The sequence below is a fragment of the Osmerus mordax genome, chromosome 16 (assembly GCF_038355195.1).
Source record: "Osmerus mordax isolate fOsmMor3 chromosome 16, fOsmMor3.pri, whole genome shotgun sequence".
Taxonomy (NCBI): Eukaryota; Metazoa; Chordata; class Actinopteri; order Osmeriformes; family Osmeridae; genus Osmerus; species Osmerus mordax.
In genome coordinates, this window is record NC_090065.1 from 3629677 (window position 1) to 3652176 (window position 22500).

The 22500-nt window shown below is 49.4% G+C and overlaps 2 protein-coding genes across 5 annotated transcripts in view; both read right to left on the minus strand.

Annotated features, from left to right (window-relative positions):
* The window catches only part of xkr4 (XK related 4), a 30296-nt gene extending 16011 nt beyond the window's left edge, over positions 1–14285 (minus strand). For both annotated transcript variants that reach the window (XM_067253637.1, XM_067253636.1), the window contains exon 1: positions 13606–14285. In XM_067253637.1, the coding sequence (XP_067109738.1) occupies positions 13606–14285 (680 nt within the window). The remainder of the gene's footprint in view (positions 1–13605) is intronic.
* Positions 14286–21012: 6727 nt separating this feature from the next.
* rnf31 (ring finger protein 31) overlaps positions 21013–22500 on the minus strand; it is an 11004-nt gene continuing 9516 nt past the window's right edge. For all 3 annotated transcript variants that reach the window (XM_067253157.1, XM_067253156.1, XM_067253155.1), the window contains exons 21-23: positions 22443–22500; positions 22191–22356; positions 21013–21897 (exon numbers count right to left, since the gene is read on the minus strand). The exon at positions 22443–22500 is cut by the window's right edge and continues 39 nt beyond it. In XM_067253157.1, coding sequence (XP_067109258.1) covers positions 21847–21897; positions 22191–22356; positions 22443–22500 — 275 coding nt within the window. In that variant the 3' untranslated portion in view covers positions 21013–21846. The remainder of the gene's footprint in view (positions 21898–22190; positions 22357–22442) is intronic.

Here is a 22500-nt window from a genome sequence, read left to right on the forward strand (position 1 = left end):
CTACTGTATGGAATTGATCAAAATGGCCCTTGAAGAGCAGCCAAGAGACTCTGCCAATGGCGGCGGTAACCAAGGATATTAGGGCGGTCATTTCCTTCCCCCCCCCCCCCCCCCTTCCCGGAGGAATCCGTCACCATGCCAACGCGCCGAGTTTGGCGTATCGACGAAAAGACGAATGTCGCACTGAAACGTCGCCATCAATCATGTTTGGACGAGGGCCTGTCACTCACAGCTCTGAGGCACGGCACTGGAAACACAGACAATGGAGGACAGCAGAGGGAGAGAGAGAGAGAGAGAGATAGAGACAGAGAGAGATAGAAACAGCGGGGGGGAGAGTCAAGCTGTCACTTATTCACAGTTTACCAAATTGTTGCTATTGAGCGGTGAGGGCTGAGTCCCACTGACAGACTGACATGTGCATGTTCTGGAACATTATTCTGCTTTTTCTGAACATCCTCTCTAGACATTACTCCCTAGGTGAGTGGTCGTTCTCCCTCACCTCCTCTCCTTTCTTCCTCCCTGCTCTCTTCTTCCTTCCACCTTTTCTCTCCACTATACCTCCGCTTTAATCCCCTCCACACCCTCCCCCCGTGCCCCTCCCACTGTCCTCGGCTTCTCTCATGTTTCTCAACCACCCTCTTTCCTTCCTGCTTTCCTCTCCGTCTGATATTCACCCATCCCCCCGTCCTTCCTCCCCTCTTTGGTCCCGCCCTCCCTCTCTCAGCCCTGTCCTGATTGGAGGTTCTCCAAGGTCCTGTAGCGTAGGGTCGGCAGAGTATGCTGTGTGTGTATGTGTGTATTGTATGTCTGTGTGTGAGTGTGTGTGTGTGTATACTGCATGTTTGTGTGTGAGTGACAATGGTGTGTGTTTATCTAATGTAACTGCAGCTGTCTGTGTCCATCGATCCAGGACGATGATGTCCCATTGTGGCACGCAGCCAGCTCCTGTGATGCCCCTGCTTGCTGCCATCCTGGCAGGACCCATCCATCACTCTGCCTCCACCGCACAATACGCACTTCTGTCTGATCAATGAACCTGCCCTGTGAGTGATACATCCTTGTGGGCAACAATTGCTTCCAACGCTCACCACAGCGGCGGTGAGAGTTGGAATGATGGGAGGGAGGGATTCGGACTCCTGGGTATAACTGTGATCCAGATTCCAGAGAGTACAGAGTTGTGCACGTGAAGCACATTCACCATACATCCTCTCATGCAGTCTGGACTTTAATATCTGCTTTCAAACCGTAGATAAGGATATCATGTTCTTTGAATGAGAGATAATCGATGACTCCGAAGCCTGAATAGATCTATTCCCGGCATTCCAGGACTTCAGCCTGTGTCAGCATAACAGAACCCCTTTTTAGTTTCAAAAGCCAAGTAAGGTCAGGCACCTCTCCCCAAATATCATCAATACCACCTCTTCTCCTCTTCCATATAAACCTAATGGGGCCTGAAATTAGGTTCCATTGCCGATAAAACATTTGAAAATTAAATCTGCTGAGGCATTAGGAGGTGTGTGTGTGTGTGTGTGTGTGTGAGAGAGAGAGAGAGAGAGATAGAGAGAGAGAGAGAGAGAGAGAGAGAGAGTGTTTGTTTGTGTGTGTGTGTGAGAGAGAGAGATAGAGAGAGAGAGAGAGAGTGTGTGTGTGTGTGCGTGTGTGTGTGAGAGAGAGAGAGGGAGTGTGTGTGTGTGAGAAAGAGTATGTGTGTGTCTGTGTGTGTGTGAGAGAGAGTGTGTGTGTGTGTGTGTGTGTGTGTGTGTGTGTGTGTGTGTGTGTGTGTGTGTGTGTGTGTGTGCGTGCGTGCATGTGTGTGTGTGTAGAGAGAGGGAGTGTGTGTGTGTGTGTGTGAGAAAGTGTGTGTGTGCCATGGTGGTTGTAATTTTCCCCCTGCTGTTGGTTTTGCAGAGTGGCCTTCAGCAGCAACTTGATAAAATGTGCCATCACCGTGGGATCATTCCACGGGCCGGCAACTTGGAGCAGACAGACACACCACACACACACAGATAAACACCACACAACACACACATGCGTCTCAGTTTAGGCCAGCCTTCAGGTGTATCATATGTGTTCAGGGACAGAGAACAAATGGGGGTAAAGGGCATTAAAAAGCTGGTTGGTTTTGGATTGCTTCAGGTCCATGGACTGTGTGTCTGTTTACCTGCCAGTCTGTAGGAGGTCACACTGAGGATTCCCATTGACTGACCCGCTGTATACTGAGACCTGAACAATCACTCAGTCTCTTCATGGAGCTGTTAGTACATCAGTGCTGGGAAAGGGTGGCTTATACTACCTGTAAGGTTAGCATAGGGTGGCTAACACTACCTGTAAGGTTAGCATAGGGTGGCTAACACTACCTGTAAGGTTAGCATAGGGTGGATAACACTACCTGTAAGGTTAGCATAGGGTGGCTTATACTACCTGTAAGGTTAGCATAGGGTGGCTAACACTACCTGTAAGGTTAGCATAGGGTGGCTAACACTAAAGTATCTAGTGTTATCATAGGGTAGCTACCGTATCTAGAGTTACCATAGGGTAGCTAATACCACCATATGTAGCTTACTGTAAGGTTAGCATAGAGTGGCTAATACTATCACATCTAGGGGCTGGCATAGGGTGGTTAACACTGCCATATCAAGATATGGGATGTATCTATGCCCATGACAGTCTTACAGAAAGGTTCATTTGCTGTCAGTCATGCATATTCACTCTTACAAGCTCCCCCTACACCTAAAATAAATTCATGCTAATAAACTGAGTTTTCAGAGGGAATCATTCCCAGACTGGGCCAGCTACACAGAAACTGGGTTGCGCACAGTCGGAGGTCTGTAGCCTGCCTAGCCTGTGACCTAGAAGATGTTTTGGAAAATATTCACACATGTCAAGCAACACGCAACTTCGCTGCATCACGCTATCTGCTTTGCATTTATTGGTGGATGTCTGTTAAGTGTGTGTGAGTGTTTATGTGTGTGTGTTGGAGGGGGTGGGGGATGAGGGTGGTTTGTGTGTTGTGTGTGTGTGGTTTTAAAAAATGGCATTGCCTGAAGCGCTACAGAGCATTTACCATCTCGAAGCACAGTTCCCCAAGTCCCTACATACGTGAGGCCAACAACACTCTTCAACTGTCACTGGAAAACATCACGTGACTCCAAAAACGACATTATATTTTTACATTACATCCCCCCTGAGGCAAGTAGGTTGAAGTGCCTTGCCCAAGGACACAACGTCATTTGGCACAGCCGGGAATAGAACTGGCAACCTTCTGATTACTAGCCCGATTCGCTCACCGCTCAGCCACCTGACTCCTTCAACATTAACAAGTAAAACCCTGTGACGCGTTCTGTCAGACAACAAGTCTGACACCATTTTAGATATCTTCTCATGCAACAGATCTGGCTTTCCAACACCATCAAAGCAAATTTGTTTGGGATTTTCTCCCCGTTTTCAGTCCCCCCCCCCCCCCCAACCTGTCTCCAATCCTAATCCCAGGTTTGAGACGAGCGCTCCTGTCCTCACAGAGCTTGTCCTCAGTACAGTGCATGCTGGGTAGTAAACATTGCTTCTCCACTCCTGAGGCAGAGAGAGAGAGCTTTGAGGACAGGACAGAGATAGAGAGGCTTTGCATTGTCAGCTGACAGCTACTTCCTCTAAGAATATCCAACTCCCTGCGAGCTGGATTTGGGCTCTCCGTTTAGAGAGGGATAAACCTCTTGAGCCAGTGCCTCCATCCGTCTGCTCCTTTATTTTTTTTTATACAAAACTCAATCAAGTTTTGTATTAAAAAAAAGGGTAACCTCAAAATTGAAAGTGTGGTTTGTGTTAAAAGGTGGGATTGTGACATCAACCTGACCTTTCGATGTAGAGACGTGCCGAGACAGAATACACATACACACACACTCTCGCACACACACACACAAACAACAACAAAGCTTTAAGGCCAGTATAATCAAACCCCAATGCTGCAGCCAGTCCATCTAATAGCCTAGCCTCCCAGGCTTGATTAGTCAAACCCAGAGCAGCATTATGACTGCAGCAGAGTGATGCCAGGGTGCGATTGGACATGCCTGTTCCTGCGCCCCCAGGCCAAACTCAGGGAGCAACAGTCAAGCAGAAGTGACATCAAGCTAGAGCAGCGTCACTGTTTCCTCATACTGCACGGGCTCTGTCGCTATGCTCTGTCGCTATGCTCTGTGGCTATGCTCTGTGGCTATGCTCTGTGGCTATGCTCTGTGGCTATGTTCTGTCGCTATGCTCTGTGGCTATGCTCTGTGGCTATGCTCTGTGGCTATGCTCTGTGGCTATGCTCTGTGGCTATGCTCTGTGGCTATGTTCTGTCGCTATGCTCTGTGGCTATGCTCTGTGGCTATGCTCTGTGGCTATGCTCTGTGGCTATGCTCTGTGGCTATGCTCTGTGACTATGCTCATGCTCTGTCGCTAGCCAGGTCGGAGTCTGATCATATAGAGCAGGCGTCACCTTGGCCCAGTTTCAGTTTGATGGAATTCGATTTGAGGAGTTGGATTCTTTGTGGGACACCGGTGTGGTTGTGTGCTTTATTGTTCTGGTATGTGGATGTTATCGAAGGTATCTTCCGGGACAATGCAGGACTCTCTCTCCTTATTTCTCTCCCTCCCTCCTTCCCTCCCTCTCTCTCTACCCTCATCCACTGTCACTGATTAATACACACACAGAGAGACACACCTCACACACACACTCACACACATACAGGTAACAATACAAGAGCTTTGCATGCATGTGTTGTACATGTAGTAACATGTGTGTTTACCTGAGAGGCGTTTGTTCATATAAGGACGGTCTGCAATGACACAATAAAGCATTTTAATCATTTGCTATGCTGTCGTTTTTGATTCCATCCCAATCTCATTGTCCGTCTCTAAAGTGTAAACCTATCTGGTGTATGCATGTCATGTGTCGGCTAGCCCGGGGAGACTTAGCCCAGCCTGCCGGCCAGCTGTTAAGGAGAGACATCCGTGGCCCCAGCCTGACACACGGACATGGTGCCCAGCCTGGCTGGCACACACCCTCTCCCCCATGCCCACCACACACCCTCTCCCCCATGCCCACCACACACCCTCTCCCCCATGCCCACCACACACCCTCTCCCCCATGCCCACCACACACCCTCTCCCCCATGCCCACCACACACCCTCTCCCCCATGCCCACCACACACCCTCTCCCCCATGCCCACCACACACCCTCTCCCCCATGCCCACCACACACCCTCTCCCCCATGCCCACCACACACACACTCAGCCAGATGTTGTCGGCTGGTCACCTAGAGAGAGCCAATTCCAGACAGGCTCTAAGAATACACATGCACGTATACACACACACACACACACACACACACACACACACACACACACACACACACACACACACACACACACACTGAAACACACACACACACACACTGCTGTCTCTGTCTCTCTCGCCCACACACACACACACACTGGTCAGGGTGAGAGAAACACACACATAATATGCATGGTTATACACTTGAGGACAATACCCACACTCACACACACACACAGTCATCCTGGGGTTCCTTGGCACCATTCCTTTGGTCTCTTGCTGTTATACTAGAAATACATCCTGACCTCTGTCCTTAAAAATATCCCACAATATGCCAAAGACAATGCAAAAAAACACAAAATAAAGAACAATCAACATACAGAAAATACCATACAAAGCGTCCTGTATTATTGTTATCCTTATTATTGGCAATGTGAGGGCATTTTGGAGATGTTGAAATGTCAGAATTGAAACCAAATGGACATCCGGTCTCCTCTGCTCTGCTCTATACTCCTCTGGGGTACACAAAAGAGAAGTCCTCTAGAGTTAGGGGTCTTGGCACTTTCTGCTTCATTGTCACCAGAGAACAAATTTAGTCTGACAGGTCCATCCAGAGCTGAGGTTATGTGTGTGTGTGTGTGTGTGTGTGCGCGTGTGTAAAGTGGTGGATAAGGTGAAGTGGAGAGAAAAGAGAGTGTCGTGAAAATAGAGATGAGAGGAGAGGAGGGGGGTCTTAGAGGTGAGGGGGAGGAAGGGAGGATGACAGACGGACTGAATACACCATGTAGGAAGGAGACGCTCCTAGTTTTACACACCCTCAACTCTTACTGCTTTCACGGCCACACCAATAAAATCACCCACAGTGGTACACACACACACACGCATACACAAGCTTACACACACATGCATCTACACACATAACCAAGCAAACAAAGACACACACATTCAGAAGGGTGGGTTTGTGAGAGACAAGTGTTAGTGGGGTTGTCAGATGGTTTAGACTGTGAACATGATAGGCAACCACTGGAGAGACAGACAGAGAGGGAGAGAGGGAGAGAGAGAGAAAGAGAGAGAAGCAGTAGAAGGACCTTAATAATGCAAGAGATAGGCAGGTCGCTCACTGCACACACACACACACAGTCACACACACACACACATCGCACGCAATGCTTGACATCAAATATTCATCCAAGGTGGGCTTCCCTGATGGAGATTCTATGATTAGGCTCAGTGGAGTAGAAGACCTCTCGTGTATGTGTGCTAGAGGGGCAGTGCACACGCGTGTGTGTGTGTGCGTTCGTGCGTGTGCATGTGTGTGCTCTAGTTCCTCCCCTGCTGTTCTAAGCCAATAGAGAGCAGCCTCTCTCACCAGGTGTCTCCATGGAGCCAGGTGTCTCTAGACACACCTGGTGGGCTCTTCCCAAGCCCCCCCCCCCCCCCCCCCCATGCTCACGAGCTCTGCCACCAATCTACTTTCATGCCTGGTACTTTCTCTAAATGGATTTGCAGCCATTCTTACTGGGTCTTATGAATGATTCTATAGAAATAGCTCAATGTCAGAGCGCAGGAACATCAAGCGCTGTGACACATGATTCAGTGTGTTATTGTGTTACAGACAATGCACTGCAATACAGTTAACATCACCCCTGGCTCACTGACAACTTCACCCCGACAGTAATAATGTTTATGTTACATCCATTGTCAACTTGCCACTGCGTCCAATCCTCCTTCCCACTGAAGCATAATTGTGTGTGTGTGTGCTTGATAGCTCTCACGGGGCGAGTTACAGTCGATGGAACGATCATAGTTTACAGTCCACCTTCTGCCCTCTGTGTCCCAGGCAATAACACTGTCTATAAATGAAATACTCTGCTGCCAATAGCCATCAGAGAACGCTAAGGGGGGCATGATGCATCACACAAACACACACAAATACACACACACACAAACAATCCACAGGCGCACACACAATCCACACGCACACACAGCTAATAGGGATCGATAGGAGGAGCACATTAGAGGGCGTCTGCCCAGGGACGTCCACCTTCATCATTCTAGTTTCTACATGCTCTAACCTAAACACGCACATCGTAAAGCACTTCTCTCTAAGAATCTTTCAGTCCCGACCCTTGCTTCCCCTATCGCTCACTCTGTCTGAGTCTCTCTCTCACTATGTCTCAGTCTCTCTCTCAGTCTCTCTCAGTCTCTCTCTCACTCTCTCTCATTCTCTAACTCTGTCTCAGCCTGTCTCTCTCTCACTCTCTATCAGTCTCTCTCTAACTCTGTCTCAGCCTCTCTCACTCTGTCTCAGCCTCTCTCTCTGTCTCTCTCTCACTCTGTCTCTCTCTCACTCTGTCTCAGTCTCACTCTGTCTCAGTCTCTCTCTCACTCTGTCTCAGTCTCTCTGTCTCTCTCTCACTCTGTCTCAGTCTCTCTGTCTCTCTCTCACTCTGTCTCTCTCTCACTCTGTCTCAGTCTCTCTCTCACTCTGTCTCAGTCTCTCTCTCTGTCACTCGCTCGCTCTCTTTCCGTCTTCTCTCAGTGCCTGTCTGAGTATCCCTGTCTTTATGCAGTGCATGTGTGTGTATGTGTGTGTGCCTGTGTGTGTGTGCATGTGTGCCTGCGTGTGTGTGTGGATACATTTGGCATGTGTCAGTCTTGTAAACACACACACACATTTCGGTTAGATCCTACCGTCTCACGCTGGTTTAGTTTGAAGCTGTTTGTTTGTTTGTTTAATGAGGCATGTTCTCCATCCATAATTGTATTTTGCAACTTTAATTAAGAGGGAGGCTGGAGCAGAGCAGTGATGTTGGTGGGGAGCACACACAGACTGTTACAGAGAGGGGGCAATTAGAAGGCAGTCACACCAATTGTTTTGACTGCACTGGGAGGACAGTGTGGAAGAAATTGGGATTTCCTGTGTGCTTACATTAATCACTAATCAATAGAACTAGTCATTGGATACTAGTTAGTACGTTTATCATGTAAGCTTGCTATTAATAACAGTATATTGTGTCTATGTGTCAGGTTAATAGATGTTCGGGGTCAGGAGAAAGTACTGGCTAAACGGTCCTTGTCATGACTACAAGGAGAGCTCCAACTATGAACTCTCTAGTGTGAGAGTTGTCATGTGTTGGGAGCAGTGAATCTTTTTCTCTGAGACTGTTGTAACGTCATTCCTGCCTGACTGTCAGAATCTATGTTTACATTCTTGTGCCCTATAAAAGATGGTCCTCCGGCTTTCGGAGGGGAGAGAGACCTGGTTGAGACCTAAGCTTGATGTTGTGTTGTCATTTATGGTCAGAAGACTGGTTTTCTCTCCCAATCTGCAGATTGATAAATACGTATTAAAAGGAAATCCCAATTTCTTCCACAACAGTAAACCTACTGTTAAAACGCATTTGCCTTCACTCACACCCCACACACACCCACCCACACACACACACGCACACACACTGTACTGTAGCTAATCAGGCCAGGTGCATCCACCCAACAGAGTTGACAGGTGTGTACAGACACTGTGAGTGTGCATGCAGCACCTGATCTACATACACTAGCAGTGAGCCAGCTCCGTGGAGCGCTGCTCCTCTCCAGATCTACTGCCCCCTGGTTAGGTGCTCCTCTCCAGATCTACTGCCCCCTGGGTAGGTGCTCCTCTCCAGATCTACTGCCCCCTGGGTAGGTGCTCCTCTCCAGATCTACTGCCCCCTGGGTAGGTGCTCCTCTCCAGATCTACTGCCCCCTGGGTAGGTGCTCCTCTCCAGATCTACTGCCCCCTGGGTAGGTGCTCCTCTCCAGATCTACTGCCCCCTGGGTAGGTGCTCCTCTCCAGATCTACTGCCCCCTGGGTAGGTGCCCCTCTCCAGATCTACTGCCCCCTGGGTAGGTGCCCCTCTCCAGATCTACTGCCCCCTGGGTAGGTGCTCCTCTCCAGATCTACTGCCCCCTGGGTAGGTGCTCCTCTCCAGATCTACTGCCCCCTGGGTAGGTGCTCCTCTCCAGATCTACTGCCCCCTGGGTAGGTGCTCCTCTCCAGATCTACTGCCCCCTGGGTAGGTGCTCCTCTCCAGATCTACTGCCCCCTGGGTAGGTGCCCCTCTCCAGATCTACTGCCCCCTGGGTAGGTGCTCCTCTCCAGATCTACTGCCCCCTGGGTAGGTGCCCCTCTCCAGATCTACTGCCCCCTGGGTAGGTGCTCCTCTCCAGATCTACTGCCCCCTGGGTAGGTGCTCCTCTCCAGATCTACTGCCCCCTGGGTAGGTGCTCCTCTCCAGATCTACTGCCCCCTGGGTAGGTGCTCCTCTCCAGATCTACTGCCCCCTGGGTAGGTGCTCCTCTCCAGATCTACTGCCCCCTGGGTAGGTGCTCCTCTCCAGATCTACTGCCCCCTGGGTAGGTGCCCCTCTCCAGATCTACTGCCCCCTGGGTAGGTGCTCCTCTCCAGATCTACTGCCCCCTGGGTAGGTGCTCCTCTCCAGATCTACTGCCCCCTGGGTAGGTGCTCCTCTCCAGATCTACTGCCCCCTGGGTAGGTGCTCCTCTCCAGATCTACTGCCCCCTGGGTAGGTGCTCCTCTCCAGATCTACTGCCCCCTGGGTAGGTGCTCCTCTCCAGATCTACTGCCCCCTGGGTAGGTGCTCCTCTCCAGATCTACTGCCCCCTGGGTAGGTGCCCCTCTCCAGATCTACTGCCCCCTGGGTAGGTGCTCCTCTCCAGATCTACTGCCCCCTGGGTAGGTGCTCCTCTCCAGATCTACTGCCCCCTGGGTAGGTGCTCCTCTCCAGATCTACTGCCCCCTGGGTAGGTGCTCCTCTCCAGATCTACTGCCCCCTGGGTAGGTGCTCCTCTCCAGATCTACTGCCCCCTGGGTAGGTGCTCCTCTCCAGATCTACTGCCCCCTGGGTAGCCTCCTCGTCTCACTGGAAACACTCCCCTGCACTCTCAGCTGGGAACTTATGGTTCCCACTGTTCCTGCAAGGAGGATGTCAGCGGCACAGCAGAGACATACGCAAACACGTACGCACACACACATACGCCCACGCACGTACGCACACACACACTCACACGCAAACGTACACATATACGCACATGTACACGTATACGCAAACACACGGATACGCAAATACACCAACACACAGGCATCACACGCACAAACACACACATTTACACACACACACACACCGTGTCCTAACCAGCCGCGGACCACAGAGGCTGAGCCTCCAAACACACACACTTACACACACACACACACACACTGTGTCATAACCAGCCGCGGACCACAGAGGCTGAGCCTCCTCGGGTGCAGCTGTGTGTGGGAGGACAGGAGAGGCTCACAGCCTCAGAGGGGCTGGAGGTCAACTCTCTCTCCAAGAGCCTCCTCACACCAGGTCTGGAGAACTCAACAAGCCTCGCTTGAAGAGCAGCCTGCACCTTGCTGCGTAACGTGTCCACAAGTGGCAGGGAAACACTTGAACGTTACGAGAGGGAGAGAGGAGGGTGGAGGGTGGAGGGGGGGGGTGGTGGTCTAAGTCTGACGGAGGTTTTCTCTGGTCAAATCCAAACAGAGAGGTTGCAGCTATCTTCATAAATGGCTGCAGCTGTCGTGTGTAAGGAGAGCAGCGGGTGCTCACAGCGGCCACCCACAGGGCTTCGTTCTGGGCTGCTAAAGAGATCTGACTGGCTGTTAGCAAACACAGAGAACCCACAGCTAGCTAGCTGGACCAGCTTGGCAGTCTTTCAGCACATCTGGAAGGCAGTAACGTCAGTGAAAGGTGTGCTGCTACTCTGTTCTCATATGCTGCCAAGATGTCGATCGGGCTAGCCCTGCCAGACCCGAGGCTAGCCCAAACATTGTATACATTTTGGGCCCCATGAAGAGATTGCAATTTGCCCCCCTTCCCACCTCCTCCCCATTTTGGTTTAGTCTGTTTTTTCATTGAACAAATGTTTTTCGAAGGCCCTCCCCCCATTGGGGCACTGAGTAGTCAGTCCCACTTTTCCCCCACTTTGACGCCCCTGCTAAGCATTGTCCCAACGTTACCCTACAATACTGCCATTAAATCCAAATGCTAACTGTGGTCGCCCATTACTGCAGCTCAACATGGTGTCCTGTTGACTAAATAATGACTGTGAGAGTTGACAGCTGCTTAGCATTCTTCCACTGATAAATATGCAACACCTGGCTTTTGTTTCTTTGATATGCTAGGCTAGGCTACGTTTGGCTAGGCTAGGCTACGTTTGGCTAGGCTAGGTGTGCGCAGAAGTGAGGTGATGTAAATTTTTCCCTTTGTATATAAAAGGCACGGTCCACCCAAACGACATCCATCTCTTCACTGTTCAGATAGCACAGACATAGCCCTGATCTTATTTTTCCACAGGTCCAAATTCAATGTGGTCAGAAATAGCCAGGGTGGAGATGTGATCTCATCACCTTCATTAACACACAAGCTATTTATACACAGCTTCTCCCGGCCAGCATGACGTCCGGCAGGGCGAGAGACTACAACCCCCTTCAGAACCATGTGCACACAGCGTGTCACAACAATACTGCCCGCCCTCCGAAGATACACACACACACACACATCCACACACAGACACACACACATCCACACACAGACACACACACACATCCACACACAGACACACACACACATCCACACACACACACATCCACACACAGACACACACACACATCCACACACAGACACACCCACACACACACACACACATCCACACACAGACACACACACACACACACACACATCCACACACAGACACACTCACATATCCACACAGACACACACACACACACACACATCCACACACACACACACATCCACACACAGACGCACACACATCCACACACGTACACACACACACACATCCACACACCCTCACACACAGACACCACCATCCACTCTCACACACAGACACACACACACACAGACACACACACACACACATCCACACACATCCACACACAGACACACACACACATCCACACACAGACACACACATCCACAGACACACACACACACACACACATCCACACACATCCACACACAGACACACACACACATCCACACACAGACACACACACACACACACACACACACGCCAGACGAACAGTCACAGAGGAATGACCTCCCAGCCCACTGAGCAGTGTGACACCAGGATGATGAAACCTCAAAGAAGAAAGTGAACAGTGATCAGTTCACATGCACAGCCGGCTGAGGCCGGACTCACACACACACGCACGCTGGCTCACACACACACATACATGGTATCACACACACGCTGGCTCACACACACACACTGGCTCACACACATACACATGGTATCACACATACACACACACACATGCATGCTCACACACACTTCCAAATGCACCCATGCTTACAAGTGCAACACTGAAATAATGTTAAAGTATGTAAGGGTTTCTTGTTGTTCAGACTCTCAGTGCTTTTGAGGCTTCTTTCATAGCACGTGCAAAAATATCAATTTTACACAATCCAAAAGGCTTTCGTTCCGATCATGTGATCTGATCATGTGATCAGATCATGAGAATGGGAATATGAAAGTGATTTGAAATTAAGTCAATCATACAAAGGGGAACTGGCATACAACTGGCTCGGCCCAATAATAACCAATACGCTCACAGATTGTAATGTCCACAGTGGTTTGAGGAGGTATTCTGAAAAGTTCAAGCTCAATCCAAAGAGTAATGTCTTCATAGCTTTGACCGACACCAACTTGTGTTGTCTGTAGACTTAATTTAAGGTGCTTTCAAGCCAACACATGCATTCTTGATATCAGGGTGTGATTGCATAAACCTAGGTTCCTTAGCCATTGACCATTAATAATTCATTGGTTAATAAATACTCCCTTACGCCTTATATGGTAGAGCGGACTATTCTGGTCCACGTTTGTCACAACAGCGCACCCTAACCTCCTCATCTCAAAGCACTCAATATTTTGATTAGCGACCCCACTCATGAGCTAACACAGGGAGAAGGTGCAGGCCTCGTATTCATCCGTTACCTGTAGCAGATTATGGCTTTTCACCCATCAAAAAATACATATACGGTTTATGGATACAAGTATGCGTATGAACACGCTAGTGTATTTAACTATTGCATAGGAGAGGGTTTGCTCTATGCATAATGATGCTATATGCATTAGCTTACGTGCAGTAAACGTAAACTGCACGAGTAAACTATACCAACACCCACTCTATTCATTGTAAAATACCGTAGCCTCCAGGGCAGGCTAAACACTGCTTGCATACCTCCATATCTGGCCGAGTTGCAAGATGTGGATGAGGGATTGCACGACCCAAATGAAGATGGAGCAAGACGACGACCTCTTTTTATTAGTCCGGGTGGTCGTACTGCTGTTGCTGTTGGTTGTGGTGTTCTTGCTGGCTGTGGACGCTTGTCTCTGAGGAGTGGACGGGTGGGCGCCCACGTCGCCTTGTGAGGCAGAACCGCTGAGCAGCTTTCCGTCCATGTGGGAGCAGTTTGCCGCACCAGTGGCCGCCCCGGCGCTGTCCTCGGTACTGAAATCGTGAACGAACCATCTGAAACTGAATACCTGGACGGAGAACGAGCCGAGCACCACAAAAAATAGCGTCAAACCGAACCACCAATAGTCGCGGCGCAGGTAATAGTCGACCGAGAGCCAAATGTCGGTACCCACATCGGCGAAATAGACTGTCACTGCGGCGAGAATCCATAGGCAGTCCCACACCGTATATTTTTGCTGCTCCCTTCCTAGTCGAAGACACGTCGAATTGGGACCACAACACCGCGATTCCCCGTTCACAAAGTCCGTATCTCCGGTCCCTGATTCCGGCTGGGATCCTGGAACGAGTCCTTGCACTGAGCCCGAATGATCCGAATTTTGCAAAGGCGTGAACGCTACATCGCTCTTCTTAATTTTCAGCACCCCGTCCGATTTAGCGGCCATTATGGTAGATTTCTCTTTTCTCCTGCCGACACAGTCTTCTTTTCTCCTCCCGTTTTCTCGTATCTCCCTCGGCAGCTTCTCTGTCTCCGGCGAAGAGAGGTTGGGCTGGGCGAGCTTCGCTTCCGCCTGCTACAGCCACAGCGCCGCCTGCTCATAACAAAGCGGCACTGCCGCTCGGTAGCGGGTACGAACCATATGCTCTCCCATGGCACGCTTAAAACTATGACATCATTGCTTTGCAACTCTTTCTCAGTCGCTCACCGGTGCACAGCACCCCTAAATAGCAACGAGCAGGCTACAGTGGAGGCTGGTGCAAAATACTCAGGAGACACATCTTTCAAAAACAACATTTCATCGTGTTTACCGACCTTAATCAGCGTACAAATCAGTTTACAAATACGCTATGATTAAATATCTTATCTTAAATAAATAACTAGTCTTCCCTGTATTATCCATATAGGCCACAGTGATTATGGACGGATTGTGTAAGACTTGAGATGAGTTGCAGTATAAACAGACGATAACATTAACCCGTAATAACATTAACCCATAGGGCACTTATGATTTTTTTTCTGTGTGGCCACGATGACATAATACGTTTGCTATAAATAACTGGAACACTAAGTGACGCACCATAAGCGCGTGTTGATTAGGTGGAAGAAGTAGCCTACTTGGTGTATTCAGTCCGAAATTCAAATCCCAGCGGAAGTGCTTCGTCTTCTGTTGCAAAACACCAGAATGAGATTCACTACCACAGGGAGCACTAGGTCTGGTGTCCGCTCTGATGCCAGGCGCCCCCATCACCACAACCCGCGTGCACAACGTGCTGCATGAAACCCTTGTTGAAGAAGCTTGAGACAGTCGGTGGCGAATTGGCCTGCGGATTATGCTAAAGGTTATTCACCTGGGTAACGGGCAGAACTGGCAACACGGAGTATCTGAGATGTCTCGAACCGTGCGAAGGGTCGCGCTATTGACACGCCCTCCCAACAGGCCGCACGTATGACCGGGCGTCCACGTTAATACAGCACAGCCTCACACAGCATAGCAACCGGCCTCCGCGCCACAACATTCTAACGATGCAGTGAGAAATCCAGGTTAGTAGCATATATCAGCTACTGTAATTTGATGAAGGCCGAAATGAGTGGAAGGTCTGCTTGTCCGTGTAGCTAAGTGTGGGCCTGCCTGCTAACCTGATACCTGGCCCGTCCGACATGTCTCTTATTGTCTCAATGTAGAAATCCACCAGTATCTTATGGAGATATCTCTTATTGAGATACTGCCGCAGATAGCCTATGTCTAGGAGAGTGCCCTCCCTCCCTCCCTTCACGTCAGTATTCCCAGTCAGACAGGGTGGATCAGTGGGCCAGCTCTCCCTTGCAGCAGGTGCTGGAGGCCTGGTCAGGCTTGAGAGGCTTCTCCATTCATCTCCATCAGGGCCTTCAGGGCGCCACGGCGACGGAGGTAAATGCCTTGGCGTGACGCGCGGGCCTGGCCCATTTCACAGCCTGCTGACGGGAAGATGGGTGGTCTCCGCTTTCTGGGCCTGGCTGGAGGCTGCCTCCGTCACCATGCGTGGGGCCGTGGCCTTCGATACTCCCCCCTCTCTACCTCGCCTCCAGTACAGGTCCTTGACCCCTCTCCCCCTCTCCTGCATCCTTACCCCCTCTCCATGTCACCTCCACTCTAGGTCCTTGACCCCGCTCCACGTCCTCTATACTTCCTCACTTCCTCATCTCAACTATACGTTCTTAACCTCTCTCTACCTCACCTTCACTACGTCCTTGATTCCCCACCACCCCAACTAACCTCGTTACCTAACTTCCTTCTTCCATTTCCACTCTACAACCCACAGGAAACTCATGTTTCTGTCACTGCCAGTTCTCCTCCTCTCCTCCTCCCTCTTTAGTCCCCCCCCCCTCACACACACACACATTTTTGTGTTATATCATGAGAAATTCACTTAGTGAACCATAACCCACTGGTGAGGGTTCCAGGTATGGGACATGTTAGTTATAGTGAGTAGACCGCTGTGTTGAAGAGACATGCGCTCCCCATGCAACCACAATGTAATTACTGCTGTCGACTCCTATCGATCGCAACAGGCTCTGCTCCATTCTGCTCTGCCAGAGAGAGAGAGAGGGGGGGGGGGTGAGGGGAGAGCGAGAGAAAGAAAAATTGGAGAAGGAGAGAAATGGAAAGACAGAGAAGTTGGAGAAGGAAAGAGAGAACCGCCGACAGAGAGAGAGAGAGAGAGAGAGAGAGAGAGAGAGAGAGAGAGAGAGAGAGAGAGAGAGAGAGAGAGAGAGAGAGAGAGAGAGAGAGAGAGAGAGATGGGTGCCTTGGGTGGAACCAGCCATAAGTCCCTGACATGACATCAGTTATTATCTATGACACTATTGGTGATACTAGATACATATGTCCATTCAAACCTGAGGTTTCTCTCCTTTTATTGAGAAGGAATGGATACCAAGTGGAAATGAGTTATTTTAGTGAAATCGATTGATGTCCTTATCATCAATAAGCCAGAAACGGTAAGGCAGTGGGGCTGTGAGGTTTGGGAAGTATAATATACATTTTGTGTTGTGTTCTTTTTGTTTATTCAGTATCGAAGTGACAAAAGCGCATCACAACAATGGAAATACTAGTTGTTCCTAATAACACACAGGTTGTTTTCAGGTTTAAATAGGAAGACGTTGCTCTATGCAAAGAGCTTCTGTTCTTTCTGAAACCTGGACTGGAGCCATAGAATATTTATAGAGCAGCACTATCTGAGTCTTGCACGTCACCATGCCCAGCCTTAATCCTCTTTTTCACTTGGCATATTAATTATCCCACTCTCACTCTTTCATGAATTGTAAAACAGTTTTAAATTGGTTTGAAAACAGACCCAGAATATCTGACCTTCCTACCTCAGATGTCACCCTGGACCCTGTCCAGAGTGACGCACTGTAACGTACGAAGATATCTTAAAAAATATCTGTCCGTTCTCGAGTCAGTTAAGATGCGAGGATTGATTGTCCATCCTGACCAGCGTTCCTCTTCAAACCCTCATCCTCTCGGCCTCATCCCCTCACATGTCATCTGGGTGGCATGGGCAGGCATGCTCGGGTGTCATCACACACACACACATGCACACACACACACACACACACACACACACACACATGCACACAAGCACACACACACACACACACACACACACAGGATTCACAGGTGGTAATTATGAATTTTTAGATTTAGGATCGATGTGCAGGTTGTGTATAAAACATGATGCCTGTTCCTGCTCCTCATATTGAATAGATTTGAATGCCTGAGTGTGATCTGTTTGTCAAGCACAGAAGGAAGGACGCAATCTTGCACAGTTAGAACATGCCGGTTCTGTAGTTGCCCAGCAACACATCTGCGTTTCAAAAGAGTGAGTGTTTGTTCTTGTGTTATTACATATGTGCCTATGTGTGTGTGTGCTTGGATGTCCGGTGTGTGTTTGTGTGTGTTATAACTACGGTACTCAGATAGAGGCTATAGAAGTGCCTCCTTAACCAGAACATTGATACAGTAAGTGGGCCAATGGCCTTGTCCTGCTCCTTCTCCTACACCTTCTCCTCTTCCCTCCCCTCTACCCCTCCACTCTCATCAAGAACCTCATAACTCCTTAGACAGACAGACTGGAGCCTCTGTGTCACAGCAGTGTGACCCTGTCAACCGAACCCAACAGCTCTTGACAGCAGAGGAGAGGAATGAGTGGAAGGAAAACTTTCCTGAACTGGGTTAACATTTCTTGGTGCACTGGGGCATAACAACAATAGGCGTCCCACTATCACACGAAAACATTAGTTCTGCTGAACAAAAATTTAAAAAAGGAAATGGACAACTCCCAAGAAGTGTGTCAATAGGAACCCAGAGATCTACATAAGAGTTAAATACTGTCAAATTGATTGGGAGAGGAGATGACAAGCTAGAGATATAAATGAAAAACGGAGAAAGACAGAGTACAAGAGAGAGAGAGACAGGGAGAGAGAGAAGTGGGGGGCAGAGAAAGAAACAAACGGAAAAGGAAAAAGATTGTGAAAGGAAGATATCAAGACAGGAAGTGATCATCACTGTCAGTCTTCCTGTCAGGGGAGGGTGATGTCGAAGCTCACCGTTCTAATCCCGCCCCTTCCTCTAATCCCGCCCCTTCCTCTAATCCCGCCCCTTTCTCTGTTCCGTCTTCTGTCTCCCCCTGGCATGGCACCACATTCTGCCTGAGCTGTGTTTACAGTCTCTCACAGGAAGCACATTGTGTGTGTGTGTCCAAGGGACGGCGGGAGCGTTCATTTGCTCAGGCTTAATTGCCATGGCATTTTAAATTAGATGTTTTCATCAGTAAACAAACACACACAAACACACCCACAGACACACGCACAGGCACACACACAGACACAATGATGTATGCATCACTGACATTTTATGAGGAAGCTACTTATGAGCCGTCAACAATGTTACACTGTGCTGTCATCAGAGAGACTGTGTCATATAAATCACACAAAACATGGACTTACAGTACTGTACCAAGACACACACAAGCATCCTGTCATGAGCCTGAGTTCTAAACATCCCTCCACTACAGCATTCTTAAACATTGGTTCACCAAGGCCTTTATTAAAGCCATCGTTCAAAGCCGAAATCCTGCCACAGAACTGTGCAAATGTGTACAAATGACAGTTTTACTGGGTTTATTTAAAGTAATGTGATGTCCCTGGACCTGTTCTACGCCCTGACCCAGTCTCATCTCAGTCTCTCCTAGATTGATTAGACACCGGAAGAGGAAATGTGTGTCTAAAGTGCGTTTGAGCGTTTGTGTGTGTGTCGCCTCTGTGAGTATGCGTGAGGCAGCGACACGCCTGGGTAGCCAGACCCCACAGGCGATCACAGAGTCCACCGCACAGGATGGGAGGAGCCAGGCTGACCTCACTAAACATCCAGCACAGGATGAGAGGAGCCTGGCTGACCTCACTAAACATCCAGCACAGGATGGGAGGAGCCAGGCTGACCTCACTAAACATCCCCCAGCTCGGATCTGAGTCCTCTGGACCATCGTGCTTCCACCATAAGACCTCTGGACTGCTCCAAAAGCTCTCTCTGTCTTTCTAAGACCTCTGTACTTTTCCCTTCTCTATCCCCACTCTCTCTCTCTCGATAATTAAATTACTGTAATTTTCTCCATAAGCCACTGATCCACTTCACTCCCCTCACTCTCTTTTTCTTTCTCTGTCCCTGTCCACATTATTCTACTCCTAGTGTCCACCGACTCAAACACACACACACACACTTCTCTCTCTACTCAACTTTCTTTACTATGAAGCAAATACTCACAAAATGGGTGGAAATAAATGTTCCCGTGTAAAAAAAAAAAGAAGAAAGAATGCCTGTATATATATTTTTTGCTCTGACACCAGAGACACGGTGAACAACACTTCCTGATTGCTTTTCCAACTCCAGGACATGACAATTTTTTACCAGCTTTATCTTCCCTAGACAGCTGCAGCCTGGCTGCAATGCAAAACGATATTCCGGCCCGCCCTTCACATGTACTTGGCGTACACCAGGCAGGCGTTTCCTGCCTCTTCAAAGTGAGGGCGAGCTCTGTTAACTACAGGATGACGGTGTCCACCACAGAATAGTGGAGAACTTCAGCCTTTCTGTCTGTTCTGCACTGGTTTTGTAATCCCGTTCTGGAGCAGGTACTAGTTCCAGGTCTGGGGTGGGTCAGATGGCTGAGCGAGCGTTAGGGAGTCGGGCTAGTAATCAGAAGGTTGTTGGTTTGATTCCCTGCTGTGCAAATGACGTTGTGTCCTTGGGCAAGGCACTTCACCCTACTTGCCTCGGGGAGAATGTCCCTGTACTTACTGTAAGTCGCTCTGGATAAGAGCGTCTGCTAAATGACTAAATGTAAGTGGTAAACCCTTTGGCTTCACCTCCTTTTGACCTCACACGGTGTGCAGAAATGCTCGGGGATGAGATCAGACTCTATATTGAGACAGGGCAAGAAAATCTAAATTGCAAATCATTCTTGTCAAGACGCCCGACACAAAAAACGTATTTCAGATGATCAGCCCTCTGACGTTATGCCAGTCAAACACCGGCGTGGCTCGAAGCTTCAGGTATTCTGTCTGACGAGGCCTCAGTCGACGCACCGAGAATCTTCCTTATTGTCTGTCGCTGTTGGTTTACTGTGGTTCAGGTTGGTTTAATCATGATGCAGCATTTGCACTGAAGGACAACTGAGATCCTAAGAGATGACCAGAATATGAACCCCAAAGCTTTAGCCGTTGAACAACAATGTGTATTTCACATTCTTTACTGTTTTAGTGTCACTGAGATCCAACAAAGGCAATATTCACATATAATGTACATTCCATAAAAACCTTTTGTGGTGTATTCCTAGATGCACGGGAGATATAAACAAACATGTATGACGATATTTACTGTTGTTTCACAATTAGCTTTGATCATAGGAGTGAAATCAGTCCCAAACGAGTCACACTGGAGGGTTCATGTTCAGAGCGAGGGAGAAGGAAACCGTCCTCGGTGACCTCACAGTGTCTCTGAGCTCCAGGATCAGACAGACTGACTGTGCTGGGGAAGGCTGGTCTGATCCCAGCCTGCTCGGTGCTGGGGAAGGCTGGTCTGATCCCAGCCTGCTCGGTGCTGGGGAAGGCTGGTCTGATCCCAGCCTGCTCGGTGATGGGGAAGGCTGGTCTGATCCCAGCCTGCTCGGTGATGGGGAAGGCTGGTCTGATCCCAGCCTGCTCGGTGCTGGGGAAGGCTGGTCTGATCCCAGCCTGCTCGGTGCTGGGGAGGGCTGGTCTGATCCCAGCCTGCTCGGTGCTGGGGAGGGCTGGTCTGATCCCAGCCTGCTCGGTGCTGGCAGCTCACTGGACTAGGCCTGAGTCATAAACAATTGTATAACTGCAATAAACCAGCGTCAAACACGTCTAGTTTCCAAAAGATCAGCTCTGAACTGTGGTTGGGATCCAGGGAGAGATTAGACCTTCTCAGACGCAGTCATCGCCCCTTCGACTTGGAACACATCTGACCTAAACTCTCAACATCTTCACACTGAGAGGAGCACAACGCATATGGCAGCTCATTCAGGGCCTTTGATAGATATGTACAGTATGGCTTTGAGTACAGATGAACACGGCAACTCTTCCTGGAGACGAATCGCTGAACCTGTAGGGTGGAGTGTGCTTCTGCTGAGCATGAATGACCTTGTGTGGTAAGATCTTAGCTGGATAATAGTACGGGAAAAGAGCATGCACCTACATTGTGATGAAGTGATGCTTCTTAAGCAGTTAACCTGTCACACACACACACACACAGTCATTCAACATAATACATGCCAGGGGTTCAGCTACCTTAAGCAATGATTAAAAGTATTTGTGGCACAACCATAGCACGACATACAGTCACCATGACAACTCGTCGGATGCTCGAGAGAATCTACAGTCGACATCCAGATGGGACAGACCATAATACACAGCTGGGCAAGAGAGCCCCAGTGAAACAAGCCTTCTCATTTCTTGCGAGGAACCTTATCGCCGAGCGGCACCTCGACAACCAGCTTCTGCAGAGACGAAAGATGACAACCAATCAGATGAGGAGATCTGCTCCTGGTCAAAACCCTGACGTAGCCACAAAACACAATCTCCAACTCGGACACCTACATGAATGAATGAATAAATAATGAAACCATTCTGAGTTGGCTATTTCCCCCCCCCCCCTCCCTCCCCCCATTTCAATTAATGAATACATCTAAGGAGATCCCTGGGATCATTAAAGACAGCCGTGAGAGACAGCAACTCTAGGTTGAAGAGTGTGTGTGTGTGGGGGGGGGGGGGGGGGCGTTTCCTTGGTTACCTCCAGAAGTCTGATGTAGTACGTCAGGTCTTCCTCCGCCTCCCCTCGCGTGTCCTCCACTTGGTATCTCCTGCAGGCCAGTACCAACTCGTTAGCGTTGAAGAGGGGGGCGGGGTCAATGGAGTGGCCGTTAATTAGGTTCACCAGGTACTCCCGGTAGTGTTTCCTAGAACACACACACACACGAGTAAACATTGATCCGTTCTGTGATGTTCTCCCTGGATAACGGCCTGCTGATGACAGCGTTCGTACTCGCAGAGTCCAGCCTGTCCTGGCAGTGTCTCGGCCCCGCAAGCAGAGTCGCTCTGCT